We start from the raw sequence: 14,051 nt of genomic DNA on the forward strand, positions 1-14,051 counted from the left end.
CGTTTCATAATTCAGAGATGTCACAATGGCAATAACCTTCCTTGCCATTTGTCTTTAGTGCAGTTGTGACACTTTGGCATGATCCATAATTTGGCAGCTATTTACTGTGACATTTTCCTTCAGCTGAGCCATAACATTCAGTAAAGTCATTATTTGGTTCCATTTACCATATAAATTGTATTGTTGTGCATGCATGCTAGCTACTACATTAGGAGTCTTGAAAATGAGTAAATCTTGTAAAATAGATACTATCAGCACTCAAAAGGCAGAACAGCTTTGCTCCTCTATATTGAAGGGAGAAAAAAAACACATATCAGGAATACACTTGTTAAATGTCATTAAGACAAAGAGAAAAAAGAAATTCTGAAACTATAATTATAATATTTGCACATGACAGGACTGTTATACTTGGCCAGGCTTCCCTTTAAAAAATATCCTGGTGGGGATCTACCTTAATTTGAAAAGGCATTACGACATTCCAGCAGGACAATTAAATGTGAAGAATATCTGGGTCTTGGCTGACTGAGGGGAAAAAAAGCAAAATTTAGACATGTGATTCTGATTCAAAGGGAAAAAAGTGAAAGCTGCAACCATTTATTGCCACAAAGGGCAAACAAAATTCTAAAATAATACCTGTGTACAGAGCATTGCTGACTGCAGTAAGCAAACAGATCAAATGCAGAGCAGTGGCTTCAGAATTCCGATATGATATTTAGCAAGCTTTGTAGTACTAGTACATAAAGCACAGGTCAAACAGTTATCAAAATATTCACTAAGCGGCCAAATCGAAAGCATACGTGAAACGGTTTCCAAACTACAAAGAGTTAAAATTCTGGAGTTAGACCAAAGTATATGTCTGCTTTTTTCCTAGTAATTGGGCGTTTGTTTGATGTCCGAAAGAAAATTATCAGCTTGTTAAGTTCCGCAATTGAAACAAAGTATTGCTAAGCAGCACGCAGCAGAAATTTATTTTGGATCCTTTAAGTCCTTTTTTGCAAAAGACCTCACGTCAGTAGCGAAATCTGTACGGAGTGGTTTACGGACACAAATAAACCATGACCTTTATGCCTTTAGATGAGGTTAATAGAACGAAAATATGAAACAAAAAAAAGATCCAGAGAACAGTGAAAGGGCCAGGTGTGATTGTAAAATAAAACAAAACACCACTGATATTCGTTCACATCGTTTTATTTTCCAACTCCAAGGACACCAGACTGCAAAATATGTGAAATTTATGAAAAACTTGCTCAAATAAACAATAGTTATAGATAAAATCTTAGCTTTACAAAAGCAAGGGCAAACAACTTTTTTACAGAAATAAAATCCTGCACAATATTTAATTTTCATTTTTGGAGTATTTATATTTTATTTAGGCACTTGTAAGGTGGCAAAGTAGTGCAACATTAATGAGGTACCTTCATATTTGATTAGCTATTTATTTGTAATGAAAACATTTTACCCACACCTACATACTGTTTTTTAATAAACTATCCGTTAACGACAACATGTTTTAGACATTTCCCGGCAGAAAAGACCATTTTCAACATGATTTATATCATTGTTCTGTTTTTACAGCTTGCTGTTGACAAGGTGAGGTAATTCAACTACAATTTTCCCAATGTTTTTCCCTGTGTACATATAATCTATAGCTCGGAATACAGACTCCAAACCAGTAAACCTGCCTTCTGGTGATTGTTCTCCGTGGTCCACCTCACATACAAGCTTCCCACTTTGGTACAGTTTCACCAAAGCCATTAATGCTTCCTTGTATTCAGACATGTAATGGGTCAAGAAAAAGCCATGAACACTGGCAGATTTGCGTAGTAAAATTGCAGGTAAAGCACCAGCTTGAACGGGCAACATACCACTAGATGTCTGATAACCAGAAATAAAACCAATTATGATAAGGTGACCCTTTGTTGCTAAGCAGTTGACTGATGTGTCAAACATTTCCCCTCCAATAGACTCATACACAAGATCTACTCCCTCTGGAAAAGTTTTTTTTATGACTGAAGACACTTTTTCAGATTTGTAGTTGATTGGTAGATCACAGCCTATAGACTTTAGGAATCCAGCCTTCTCGTCTGAAGAACATGTACCAATAACATAGCATTTGGCATTTTTTGCAAGTTGTACAGCAAACTGTCCTGTTCCACCAGCAGCAGCAGTCACTAAAACCTTCTTTCCTTCAGACAAGTAACCAAACTCTTTGAGACTGATGTAGGCAGTTGTGCCACTGATGAGAAAAGTTAAAAGCTCTGGCTTTACTAATGGCACGGGAATAGCACTACCAGCTGGTACAGTTATATATTCGGCAAAAGCACCACTCTTCACATATGCTACAGGTTGTCCAACTGTAAAATCTTTACTAGCACTGAGGCCTAAGGCTACTACTTCACCGATTCCTTCAAATCCAATATCAAAGGGAGGCTTTACAGAAGGATCATATCGGCCAGATGAAAAGTTTATGTCCGACGCATTGATACCAATGTATCTAGAGACAAAGAAAGAAAAAAAGTTAGAATTCTATCTTAAGACTCAGTAGTAGAATTTACATGCTAAAAGCTATATTGACCATTATATATCTGGGGAAGAAAAAATGAATAAAAATATTAGCATATTTATTAATCTCTGTATGCCAAATGTTTGTCATAAAAGTGAGATAATAGGGTGTTGTATCTTTGAGGGCCTATCCACATAAAATACAGGCAGTCCCTGGGTTACGTACAAGATAGGGTCCAGAGGTTTGTTCTTAAGTTGAATTTGTATGTAAGTCGAAACTGTATATTTTATAATTGAAGTTCTAGACAAATTTCTTTTTTTGCCCCAGAGACAATTGGAGTTTAAATTTTTTTTGCTGTAATGGGACCAAGGATTATCAATAAAGCTTTATTACAGACACCTTACAGCTGACCATTGCAGTCTTGGACTACAGTAAAGCATCCAGAGAGCTTCACCTGAGGTCACAGTGGGCAGAGGGATCCGTCTGTAACTAGGGGTTGTCTGTAATTTGGGTGTCCTTAAGTAGGGGACCGCCTGTAATTAGATTATTTATGCAGATCACTTTTGAAAAATTTTTGGTAATCAGGCTTCAGTACTGGTGTGAAAAAAATTGTGTAACGTTTTACCAGCCACTGCACGGAAAGTGATACAACCCTCTCATGAGTTATTTTGCTTTATACACCACCATAGTGAATGGTTAGTAGTGGCTATTCTAGGAACTGCATCTGTGTCCAAGTTTCAAAAATTAAATGAAAACTTAAAAATTCGACAAACAAAAAGATTTTTCAAAATATTGATATCATGTTCTTAAATCATTATGTAAATTTGCATTCCTTTAATCTTTTTCTAATTTAATAGGTACTTCTAAAACTGAACATAAAACAATATTGCCAGACTAATATATAAAATTTCTACTTTGTTTACATTTTAAATTAATGGGGTTGTTGGAATTTTGGAAGCCCAAAGAACCAATTTAATCTTCAGGAATTATAACATATCATTAACTAACTGAATATTTACAGTGAATTCCATAAAGTAGCCCTTATCTGTACCAAAGATGCAGCATTCCAACACTCTAAAACATCAACATGATGTAGTCACAGACAGTAATTTAAATAGGTGCCTAGTCGAAAAAATGGTAGGCAGCCTCCACCCTGGGAACCAAAAGAGGCTATCCAAAAAGGGGCTAGTCCTACAGTAAATTGGTTAATAATTTCTAGTGTATCACATATCACATCTGTCAAAGACATCTTAGAAATCTTGCTTTCTGCCACCCTTTAAAGGAAATCTACCATCAAAATCAAGCATGGATAAACCAGGGACACTCACTCATAGATCCAGGCACCATGACTGTGCTAATCTTCATATATGTGTCATCCCCCTTCCTTCTAAAATAATTTTTTGCAATTATGCCAATGAGCCTCAGGGGCTCTGATGGGTGCTTACAGAGCCCAACAGTCCTGCAGTGTCAGAGGCTGTTACAATAAGCAGAACATGTCTCAGCCCCCCCCCCTTGCTCCCTGCCTCCTCCCTCTAACTGTGTTAACTAGCAGCAGCAGGAAATGCAGGAGGAGGGGAGACATGCTTTGTTTATTGTAACAGTGAGTCAAAACACATCAGAGGGGCTCTGAAAACACTCCCAGAGCCCTCAGACTCATGAGCATAATTGTAAAAGTACATCCAGCTCCCGAGAGGAATTAAAAAAAAAAATTATTTATTACTATAAAAGGACAGTTGTCCTTGTACTCATGAATCATAACACCTTGCCTTGGCTGCAGGTTATGTGGTGGAGTGTTCATGCTATGAACTTTCTAAACCTCATTCCAATGGTGCTGTACTAGAATGAGGTCAAGGGACCGTGTAAACCATTGAAGTATGTAAAAGTGATTGTCATATTCCATTTTGTCCATTCTATCATATAGGGAAGACAATGACCTTGAAGAGATGCTCCTGGTCAGCAAAATGCTTAGATATGCTTTCTCATTCAGTCACTGATGGCAGTAGAGTTATGGAGATGGGAATGCTTCCTGATAGCAATTGCTCAATCTTTACCTTTGACACCAGGTAAGATAGTTATTCAGTTTCTAGGTTACCATAGAGGCTCTCTGGAGCAAAGGTCATTATTGGACACTACAGAACTATACCCATGACTAACTGTAGCCTCTCTTTACATGTATAATTCCTATAATTTTCTTTGAACTTATAATATCACCTATCCATTTTGGACCAATGAATCTAGAGATATATTATGTAGAGTCCAAACAGATCTATTTTTGGTTAGTCCCTGCCTTCATGTAAAAGGGGATCTGTAGAGTGAAAAGAATACAGTGACTTTGCATTGCAGTATCTTCACTTCTCATCAAGAGTATTGAGACTCTTGAATGGGACTGAGCTGATGGGAGGACATGATGTCACGGGCTATGAAGTGGACGAGGTACAAATTGGGCGTACAAAAGCAAGTGTTAGAATTTTAGAAGCCCAGTACACCCATTTAATGCATAATTTGTTTTGAGCACTTTTGAGCCATAACATTTCACTAACTACAAATATAGAACATACTGAATTACATGAATTAGCTGTTATTATCGGTACATAAGATGCAATGGTCTAACACTCTTCAGTATTTGATTTATGTATCAGATATAGGGGCACATTTATCATATGCTGGGGTTAAGTTCACCAGTGTATGATATTGCCCCCTGGCACGCACCAGACCTATCAGGAGGTGCTGCGCCAGTGGGCACTTCTACACCAGGTCTGACCTGGCATATAATTGTGCCTTAGCATGTGCCTCAATGGGCACAGGTTATAGGCAGAGGCGCAGGTATGGGACAGGGGCATCCCACACCAGCCCACTGCACATCCTAACACCGCCTCCTCTTCACCCGGCGTAAGTGGAGTAGTCACAAATTCCCAGCAATGCACCAGGAATTGCCACTAAATAACAGCTTGTATACCTAATTTAAATGATGTATGGTCATAGGCAATGATAAGAAGGTGCCTAGTAGAGATATGGGCAGGAAGGCCCCATCCTAAGAACCAGAAGAAACTTTGTAATAGCGGTGCTTCCTGGACTAAATTGGAAGGACAAGTTTATAGTAGGGGATAGATTGCAGGCAAGTATAGAAAGAGGAAATCTACCGTACTTAAGGTCTTTGGTCTGTAGTAAGGTGGCATTTTACTGCCCAAAAGTATATTGTAGGAATACAGAGCAGTACAGCAGACTTAAAGTTAACTGCACAACTTTTCTATTACAGGTTCCTGTAACCCTATTGACAAAATGCAGTTTAAGTTCTGTGACTGTACAAGATGTAAGGCTTCTCTTTGTAACTTTTGGATAAAATAGGTGCACGTGAGTTGCCATTTCTGCATAACTTTTGACACGCCGTTTTTCCTTCCATGTCTGCACATCTCCAAAGATCACTTAGGAATATTTTCTTTACTCTCATGCGAAGTAAAAAAATGTTTGGAGGCAATAAAATACACATCAATGTGATGCTCCAATTTATATGCTATAAATGTTCCCTAATTTTTTTTTTTTATTAGGAATGTCATTTATGGCAAGGTCAGCCATAAAAATACCAATCCTAAAAACACCTTATGTCTTATCAGAGTAAGACATCTAACCATATTTTCAGGATTTTCCATAAACAAAAATTTATTTATGTATATCTGTTTTCAGAGTTTTTACACCATTAATATTAAGCCTTTAACTTTTTATTAGCCTTTGTATTTTTACAGTTTTTGGTGCAATATTTAATTTGATAAATATGTGAAATCTTTTTTGTTTTTTTCAAGCCTTTTCTTTCTTTAGGACTGAAGTGTGTGAATAAGGTCTGAGGGCAGCATTTTTTCTTTATCAAAAAGCTAAGGTTTATGCTCCTTTTTCATTGTCTTCTTGAGGTTACATGCCTTTAATTGTGATCTGGTCTTGATCTGATCACCTTAAAATAAACACACTATGTAAAAACCCAACCCACAATTTATAACATTTTTATAATGTAAGGCCTGCATCAGTATACACCCCTAGTATGGATACACTACAGACATATATGAAACAGGATGCTTGCATATTCCAACACTATGCCAAAATATTTGCTTGGCTTTGTATTTTTTATTATTCGGCTAAAAAAAATATACAAAAATACTATTACAATACTGATAACATATGGATGTAAAACCGATTAATCACTCTCTATAGACTTAAATGAGTGTTTATCATGTAACAAATGTATGACTACAGAATTTTGCATAAATATGAGATATATATATATATATATATATATTACAACCCAAACTGTTTATAATACTTTCAACATGCAAATGAATTAGAGCAACATAAGGAATTAAGGAATTAGATCATTTGAAAATAAATGTTTCAGGTTCTCCCAGCTGTGAAATCCTTACTTACCAAACTACCGTATATAGATATTTTATGGCTTTGAAGTTTATAAATACTTTGTAGTATTTAAATCGGTAACGATAACCCACACAAAAACTAGTCTATAGTAATAACATTTCAGGAGTGCCTTGAGGGAAATAAAAAAAAAAAAAGAAAACGTGTTCTTAACACAATGGTGAGATTTATCAAAGCTGGCACACTACTACAGGATATGGCTGTCTATATTAGCAAGGTAAGTATAGTACACTATATCCTTAGTCCGGTGCCTGCCTGCTTTGGACTGCGGTACAGACTATTGCTTGCACCTGGCATTGTATACTAGCACTTCTTTTTTTATATAAACCTAAAATTTGCCATGTGGGAGTTACACCGTCACTTAAAAGAAACATCCTGTTTCACCAACAAGAATGTTGATTTATAAGTGATGAAAAGTAAAAGCATTAACAAAGGCCAACCAATGAGGAGGGAGATCAGAAAAGAGGGGGCTTCTGCAACCCATGTCACAACCTTTTTCAAATTTACATAAAGTTTGAAGTCTGCATGAGATTGCAGTAAAATTCTTAATAATGTATGCATGTATACTATAAGTAACACTGAACTGCTCAGGGATGAAGCATGAATGTTATATTCACCAATATGTCATACACAGTATGTGAACATCTACCGTATACACACCTATGTTTTCTAAAATTTCCTACAAAGGGTCCCAATGTTGTGCATTCAAAATGAGACATGCTATTATGTGCAAAACACTGCAAATACAGTTAAAAGAAGAAGTTAGATAGCTATTAACCCTTGATTGTCCACACAAAGACAAAAGTCAGCCTCCTGTGAATATTCGAAACTGAATATTCCTAACTGGACTCACACTCTAGATACACTCACTACAGACACACCCGGGACTGAATGACCAGAGGGAACACTCCCATTTCCACACAGACTCTTTCAAAAAGAGAGGGGGTCTGAGGAAGCTGGTGGAGGGAGGAGAGGTAGGGGCACAGCAGATTAACCCGCATAGTGTTTGAAGTGTCAGCAAACAAGCTGCAGGCACCTCTAACTGTAAAAGGGGTTAATTGCTGGGAAATAGTAATAAATCACAGAATGGTATGCCCACCTTTTGTTTGCACCTTCCTGAACATTGATAGGTCACTTTGTGGTCAGAAAATAAAGATTTTATGCCTGGGATTTGCACAGCCAAAATAGGAAAAGTATAGGTTAAACTGAATGAAAAGTTGTCGATATGGGAATTTATCAAAAGAAATTGGGAGCAATAAAATCTGGTTGGTAATAGAGGAAAGGGCGGATTTTAGGTTACAGAGTAGTCACTTTTTAATTAGATATGAGAAGCACTGGGTCTCGACAGGGACAGATAATACATTACTGTTAGGATTGTTCTTTTCTTCATATCTAAACAAAGTAGATGTGGATCAAAATGAATATATGTATATTTGGAGGAGACGGTGTAGTACACATGACATATAAAAACATGTTCTGAGGCCAATAGCGATCAAGACCTGTCTGCATCATAGGAAAGTTTAGGGCAATACATTTCTCTCCTTCATGGGTCAAAAACATAGTATTAAGATAGGCAAAATGAAGCTTATTGAAATCAGACGGAAATAACTCCAGGTGGCTGATAGAACAGGTCATGTTCTTGTGGTTGCCCTCAGGTATTTGAAGGTGCTGTTTATTCTCACTAACTCCTTCTGTATTTGAAGGATTGCACACAATACAGCATCAAAAAAATGTATACAACCATATCTTATAGTCAGTCTTAGCTGACCCTCCCCAGACACACAGGAGGAATATTCTTCCTTGTGTATACATTGTTTAGTAATGTTTGTTTTGTAGCGATCAGAATTGCCAGTAGCATAGATTTATATAAAATATCGTACACTTTTAAACTACCTCTCATAACACTTGCCATCCTGCAAGAATTTCTAGGACATAAAAACTTGTATGCATTCAGCTTGTACCATATCTCCTATATAAAATTAAATTTTTTTAAGGTTTAAAATATAATAAAATGTGACAGAAGTCACTGAAGTACACTGTGTTTAAATGTATCTATATTTTCTATATTATAAGTGTTTGGATTAAATTATTATTAATTATTCTTTTATAATCGTAAACATTTTTAAAATGACACAAAATAGTTCTTAAAATGATGCACACACACAAAAAAAATAATTGGCTGATCGCAATGCTATGTACATAATAATATGCATATTTAATCACAATTACTAGCACATATTTAAGAGAAATCAGCAAGTATAACAGTTGTTAAATTGCATAATCATCTAATCACTAAAATTGCATTCTGAGGCTCTGGTCTTTTTCATGGAATTTTTTTTTATGGCAATTATATTGTGAACAGCCTAGGAGCAGACTGCATTATTTGTCAATCAGGATTATTTATATAGGTCTATATAAACATCTAACTCTTGTAGATTTGTTTAACACCCATAGACATGCTGTTTTCTACAGCTTACTTAGTGACTTAGAATAAGACAAAACAAACCTTGAAAAAAAACCAGTCTAATTAGTTCCAAAAATTATTTTTAAAGACCTAAAAAAATGAAGTTAAAAATAAAGAAGCATAAATCAAAAATAACCAAGAATTCATGTTATCAGATTATGTGTCTATATCTTAAATATAACAATTTTTACCAGTAAGAAAATATTCATAAAATCTGAACATTTTTTAATACAATATAATAGCACAGAACTTCCAATGCATTATATGAAGATGACTGCTTCAGATGATAAAGGATATTACCAATGTCAGGTGCATTTTAATTGATTTTAAAAATATTTAAAATAATGTGAAAACCACAAATGGATGATACGAAGAATAAAACAGGGCATGCTTGAATTTAAAGGCCAAAGGTGGCTGTGTAAGGGAACAGGTCCTGGGGTTAGCTTGGGTTCACTGAAATATTTATGTGTGGCTCCTGCCGACGCACAACATTGCAAAAAAAAATGGCGACATAAGAGGGTGTTCCCACGCCGTATCAAAAAGGTGGTCAAGCGTGCCAACACCCTCTAGATTTTTGTGGGTCTGTGCTATATGTTATATATAAATACCCATATATATGTACATTGACACTCACAGCATATTTATTAGTTTGGGAAATTTTGCCCTTTAATATTGCTTATTGTAGAAGCTATTGTGTAGAACTACTAAGGACAAATTGACTGTCGGTGAAAAGTTGCCTCTCAAATTGAAGTAAATTGTGAGGAGGGTCTATAAATGAGTTGGTGGGGGAAGAAACCAAAGATTCTGTATAGGGGGGTATTCTAAGTCCTAAAACTGAGTCCTTCTAGGCCCCAAACAAATTTGAGATGGTGGATAGATAAAATTCTTCTTATTATTATTATTTAAAAAAAAAAAATCACCGGTATCAACCATTATCAATAGATCAAAGATTATATTTTATTTTATTTACCAACGCAGATTTGGAGTCGCAGTGATGATGTGGTTAGATATGATAGAAAAGCTAGCTGTGCTTGGACTCCCACTACCAAATAGTTAACTTTTCTAACTACAATGAAATACATATTTCATATAATATCTTGAAAAAAACAATCTATATGTGTTGGCTGAAAACTCCAAATGAAAGGATATTGATAATAAATTAAAAAAACCTTTAATAATAATAATAAGGCATAGAAATGCAATGCTGTCCTGTGCCTTGGTTACTTCTGCTTTTCTGCCTGTAGGTTGCGTCTCCCAGGGTTAAGGAAGGCGATGATCAGGATGATAGAGATGGGGAAGAGGGACAGGAATAGGGCTAGGAGGCATGAAGCTGTGGACTGGATGGAATGATTTCCCTTCCTGTTGATTCAGTGCCTCCTAAAGGTTAGTGACGTACAGAAAAAAAACACCCTGAGAGGGATCACTCACTGGATGAGCACATCTCACTCTCCTTGATACTGGGAGGGACTCTGCACCCTTCTCTAGGTTATCAGTCCAGCTGCCTCCTCTCTCATGTGCTCGCAGCCTACAATACACCCCTCCCACTCAATATTCCTGCAAGCCAGGTAAGAAAAAGTGCCTTGTCGTTTGGCAGCTGATGGCTATACAGAGGTGTCAGGGCATGCGTCTGTACAAGGAGGAACCTGGCAGGGTGCTGAAAAGAATGATGGTAAAATAAAATTAACAGTCGCCAGATGGCGGCTGGTACAACTTATTTTGGGATCACAGGAAGGAAAAGAATGAAGCTGGTCTGTGAGGGATAGAAACAAAACAATGTTTCATGTGCTGCACTGAATCTGAACTTTAGACTGCAGGAAACTTTTGCATTGAATATATGTCAGCTGTACATATCTGCAGATGAGGGCAGAGATACCTATGTGATATGAGCAATCGGATAGACTGCTGTCTCCAGAGGTTTAGGGTGCATGATAGGGATTGCAATGCAAAGGCTGCAGCCTGCTGATTGTGGAAGTTGCATCACATAATACGACTCTCAGGTCTAATGTTTGCATAGAAATAGGCCACTGTATACACTGTATGGTGATATAGATGCTGCCAGGGCTTACATCTTCTGATGGGGGCGTGCCAGCTTAACTCATGCTGTACACAAGAGGGAATGCCAGTGTACAAATGGCAACTATGAGCACTGTTAGAGGTGAAATACAGTAATAAGTTGCTTACCGGTTCCTGATGAGGAGCTCTCCATCCCCTGGAACTGGCACTGGCACATTGGGCATTAAAGTAACAGCCTTTCTGAAGTCTGGGCTCAGCTGAGTGACAACCAGCTTTTTCATAGAAGTGGGGATAGAAGAGCCTTGAAAATCCACAAAGTGGTGTGAATAAGACATGTCCACAATGGGCCGAGCAGTGCAGGTCAGTGGCCACGTTCTTATGCACTGCCGACTGTGACCCAGCAACCTCAGCCCTGATCTGACAAGCAGAAAGCTCATGTCTGGTGCTGCACTTTGCACCCTAGGCAGGCCCGGCCTCGTCCTGCTGCCCTTCACCCAGCACACACAGGCCGGCTCAGACACCCAGGCTGCTGCTGCACAGGCTAGGGGAAGCACTATGCAATCGAAACAAATAATTAGGCGGGTCTCTCAATGCAAAACTGACACAGCCTTGCTATTGCCTGCGTCCCTCCCACCCCTTTCTTTCCCAAACCTTCAGCAAGGAAAGTGGAGAGGGAAAAAAAAAAGCAGCAGATAGAAAAGCAGCCAAATCCCCCGGAGCTGATCTTCCCCTGCACCGTCACTAAAATGAAACAGGAAGAAAGTTGAGCTCTGGCTGAAGCCTCCCACTATCTCTCTGCAGCACGCTGTAACCAAACCGCGCCACTACAGTGAGAGCACAGCCCGGCTCGCCCTGCACACGACAACTTCCAGGCGGCTCACTAAGCTGCCTAGCCTTTACTAATCTCTATAGGCGGCTGTTTATTTCTTTCATGAATAACAAGCAAACGCCCCGGAGCCACAGCAATCCCACAAAGTTGTGAGCACAGATTACTGGCTGCAGTCTCCCTATTAACCCCTGGCATGTGGGAAACACAAGGACAACAATGGAGCCTGAAAAGCTCTCTGTCCCTGCTCCAATCAAAGCTGTTTGTTTATTGCCCTAGGATAGAAGCTGCATGGACATAAAGGAGTTAATAATGGAAGTGGCTCATGCTCTGCTCAGGAAAGTCTAGAGGAGAAGGTTGTATTGTGATTCTTGAACTGGAGGAATTGTCTGCCCTCTCATAAGTCCCTCCTCTTCCCATGTGAAATGTTCACTTCCCTCACAAGGTGATACAAATCAACCCTGAGAAGCCAGCTGCTAGGGAAGCCTTTCATGTCTGGAGGTGGAAACCTCTCTACATCAAAGGGTCCTCTTGTGTGGGGCCCATTGGCAGGAGAATGCTGCACGTGTCTGAGTGGGACAGTGTATGCCTAGTGTTCTCTCCTCTGCCCCCTCAGCTACTCACAACCTGCCCGGGGCAAAGCAAGGGCTCTGCCCGGGCTACTGTAACCCTTTCCTCCCCGCCGTGCCATCATCTCATCCAAATGCTCTGTTTCATCTTCAGTGCGGCTGCATTAACTGTTTCATACCCCCGACACTTTACTCCTACAATACGAGACTTTAGATCACTGTTAACACTAGCATTAGCAGAAATAAGTTCCTCCCAGCAATGAGCAATTAGGCTGAAATACCAATAGCTAATTACATCCCTCTCCTTACATGCATGTCACATGTAAGCTGACACTTGTGCTCTAATTGAAAGTATATGTCACATGTAATGGTGCCTTATATAAGGAATATTAGAAAGTCTATGACTTTCACTGATTTTAGTGAGGTTTGTAAAAATCTACATAGCATGGATGGCATTTTTCAGTAGACAAATTTATGAATATAAACTATTGGTTCCAATGTAAAATGCCTGCAGAAAGGACCGGTTATTTTAATACTGTCCTAGCTTAGGTAAATAAGGTATATCCTATCACATGGAACATGATAAACCCACAAAGATTGCTTATATAAATAATAACAATAATGATAATCTTTATTTATATAGCACCATCAAATTCTGCAGCGCTTTACAAATCAAATATCGGAGCAGGTTAATGATAATACTAATGCAATAATGTTTTGAAAAGGTACAATGTTTTCTATACAAGGAATGACCATTGGCATCAACATCCGTAGGAATGTACAATAGAAGGAAAAGTAGCAGATTCCTGTATAAAAATCATATAGGGGTCCAGCTATGTGAACCCCCGCCCCAATTTCTTGAGATTGCAGAATGCACAGTGCGAGACCTCGCTGCTTCTTAATGAATGAGCAGTTGCATAAATAAAACTAAAGTCTGCAATCAGTGCGGTGACATTTGTGTTCTCCTGATGTATGAAGTCTTCTTGAACATTGTCTTGCTGTTTATCTTGAAAGGGGATAGAGAGGGAGAGAGAGAAACAGACATGGTAGAAATGAAAACAAAGCAATTAAATAGATTGACAGGTGTGGTTTGTGTGAGATGTGTATGAAAGTGTCAGGGTGACGTTGGCAGGAGGAGGAGGAGTAACTAAGTGAAGCAGGAAAGGCAGCTCGATGTGTCTGTCTATCAGTTGAGAGTGTCTGAGAAGCCCAGGGATCTGAATGTGTGTGTTATATTACACTGAAAAAAAAGAAGAGAGG

The 14,051-nt window shown here is 38.3% G+C and overlaps 2 protein-coding genes across 5 annotated transcripts in view; one reads left to right on the forward strand and one right to left on the reverse strand.

Annotated features, from left to right (window-relative positions):
* Positions 1 to 1,172: 1,172 nt before the first annotated feature.
* On the reverse strand, positions 1,173 to 12,602 carry PTGR3 (prostaglandin reductase 3). Its single transcript, XM_072152353.1, has 2 exons — positions 11,565 to 12,602; positions 1,173 to 2,494 (listed from the first exon to the last, which is right to left on the reverse strand). Exons 1-2 carry the CDS (start codon positions 11,831 to 11,833, stop codon positions 1,570 to 1,572), a joined length of 1,194 nt encoding a protein of 397 aa, XP_072008454.1. The 5' UTR covers positions 11,834 to 12,602; the 3' UTR covers positions 1,173 to 1,569.
* Positions 10,667 to 14,051, forward strand: part of TSHZ1 (teashirt zinc finger homeobox 1) — a 67,302-nt gene continuing 63,917 nt past the window's right edge. Inside the window, exon 1 of one of the 4 annotated variants that reach the window (XM_072152351.1) lies at positions 10,667 to 10,766. The gene's annotated coding sequence lies outside the window, so the exon portion shown is untranslated. Of the gene's footprint in view, positions 10,767 to 10,802; positions 10,949 to 10,974; positions 11,053 to 13,702 lie in introns of those variants that run through there. The other 3 variants (XM_072152350.1, XM_072152352.1, XM_072152349.1) reach the window with 3 other exon arrangements.

Source organism: Engystomops pustulosus, chromosome 5 (assembly GCF_040894005.1).
Source record: "Engystomops pustulosus chromosome 5, aEngPut4.maternal, whole genome shotgun sequence".
Taxonomy (NCBI): Eukaryota; Metazoa; Chordata; class Amphibia; order Anura; family Leptodactylidae; genus Engystomops; species Engystomops pustulosus.

What these genes read in the sequence shown, in the direction of transcription:
- PTGR3 (XM_072152353.1), bottom strand. Translation starts at nt 11,833, where the DNA reads ATGAGCTTTCTGCTTGTCAGATCAGGGCTGAGGTTGCTGGGTCACAGT. An exon ending in GAGCTCCTCATCAGGAACCG is followed by an intron (nt 2,495 to 11,564) that starts GTAAGCAACTTA and finishes CTTTGTCTCTAG; the next exon opens with ATACATTGGTATCAATGCGT.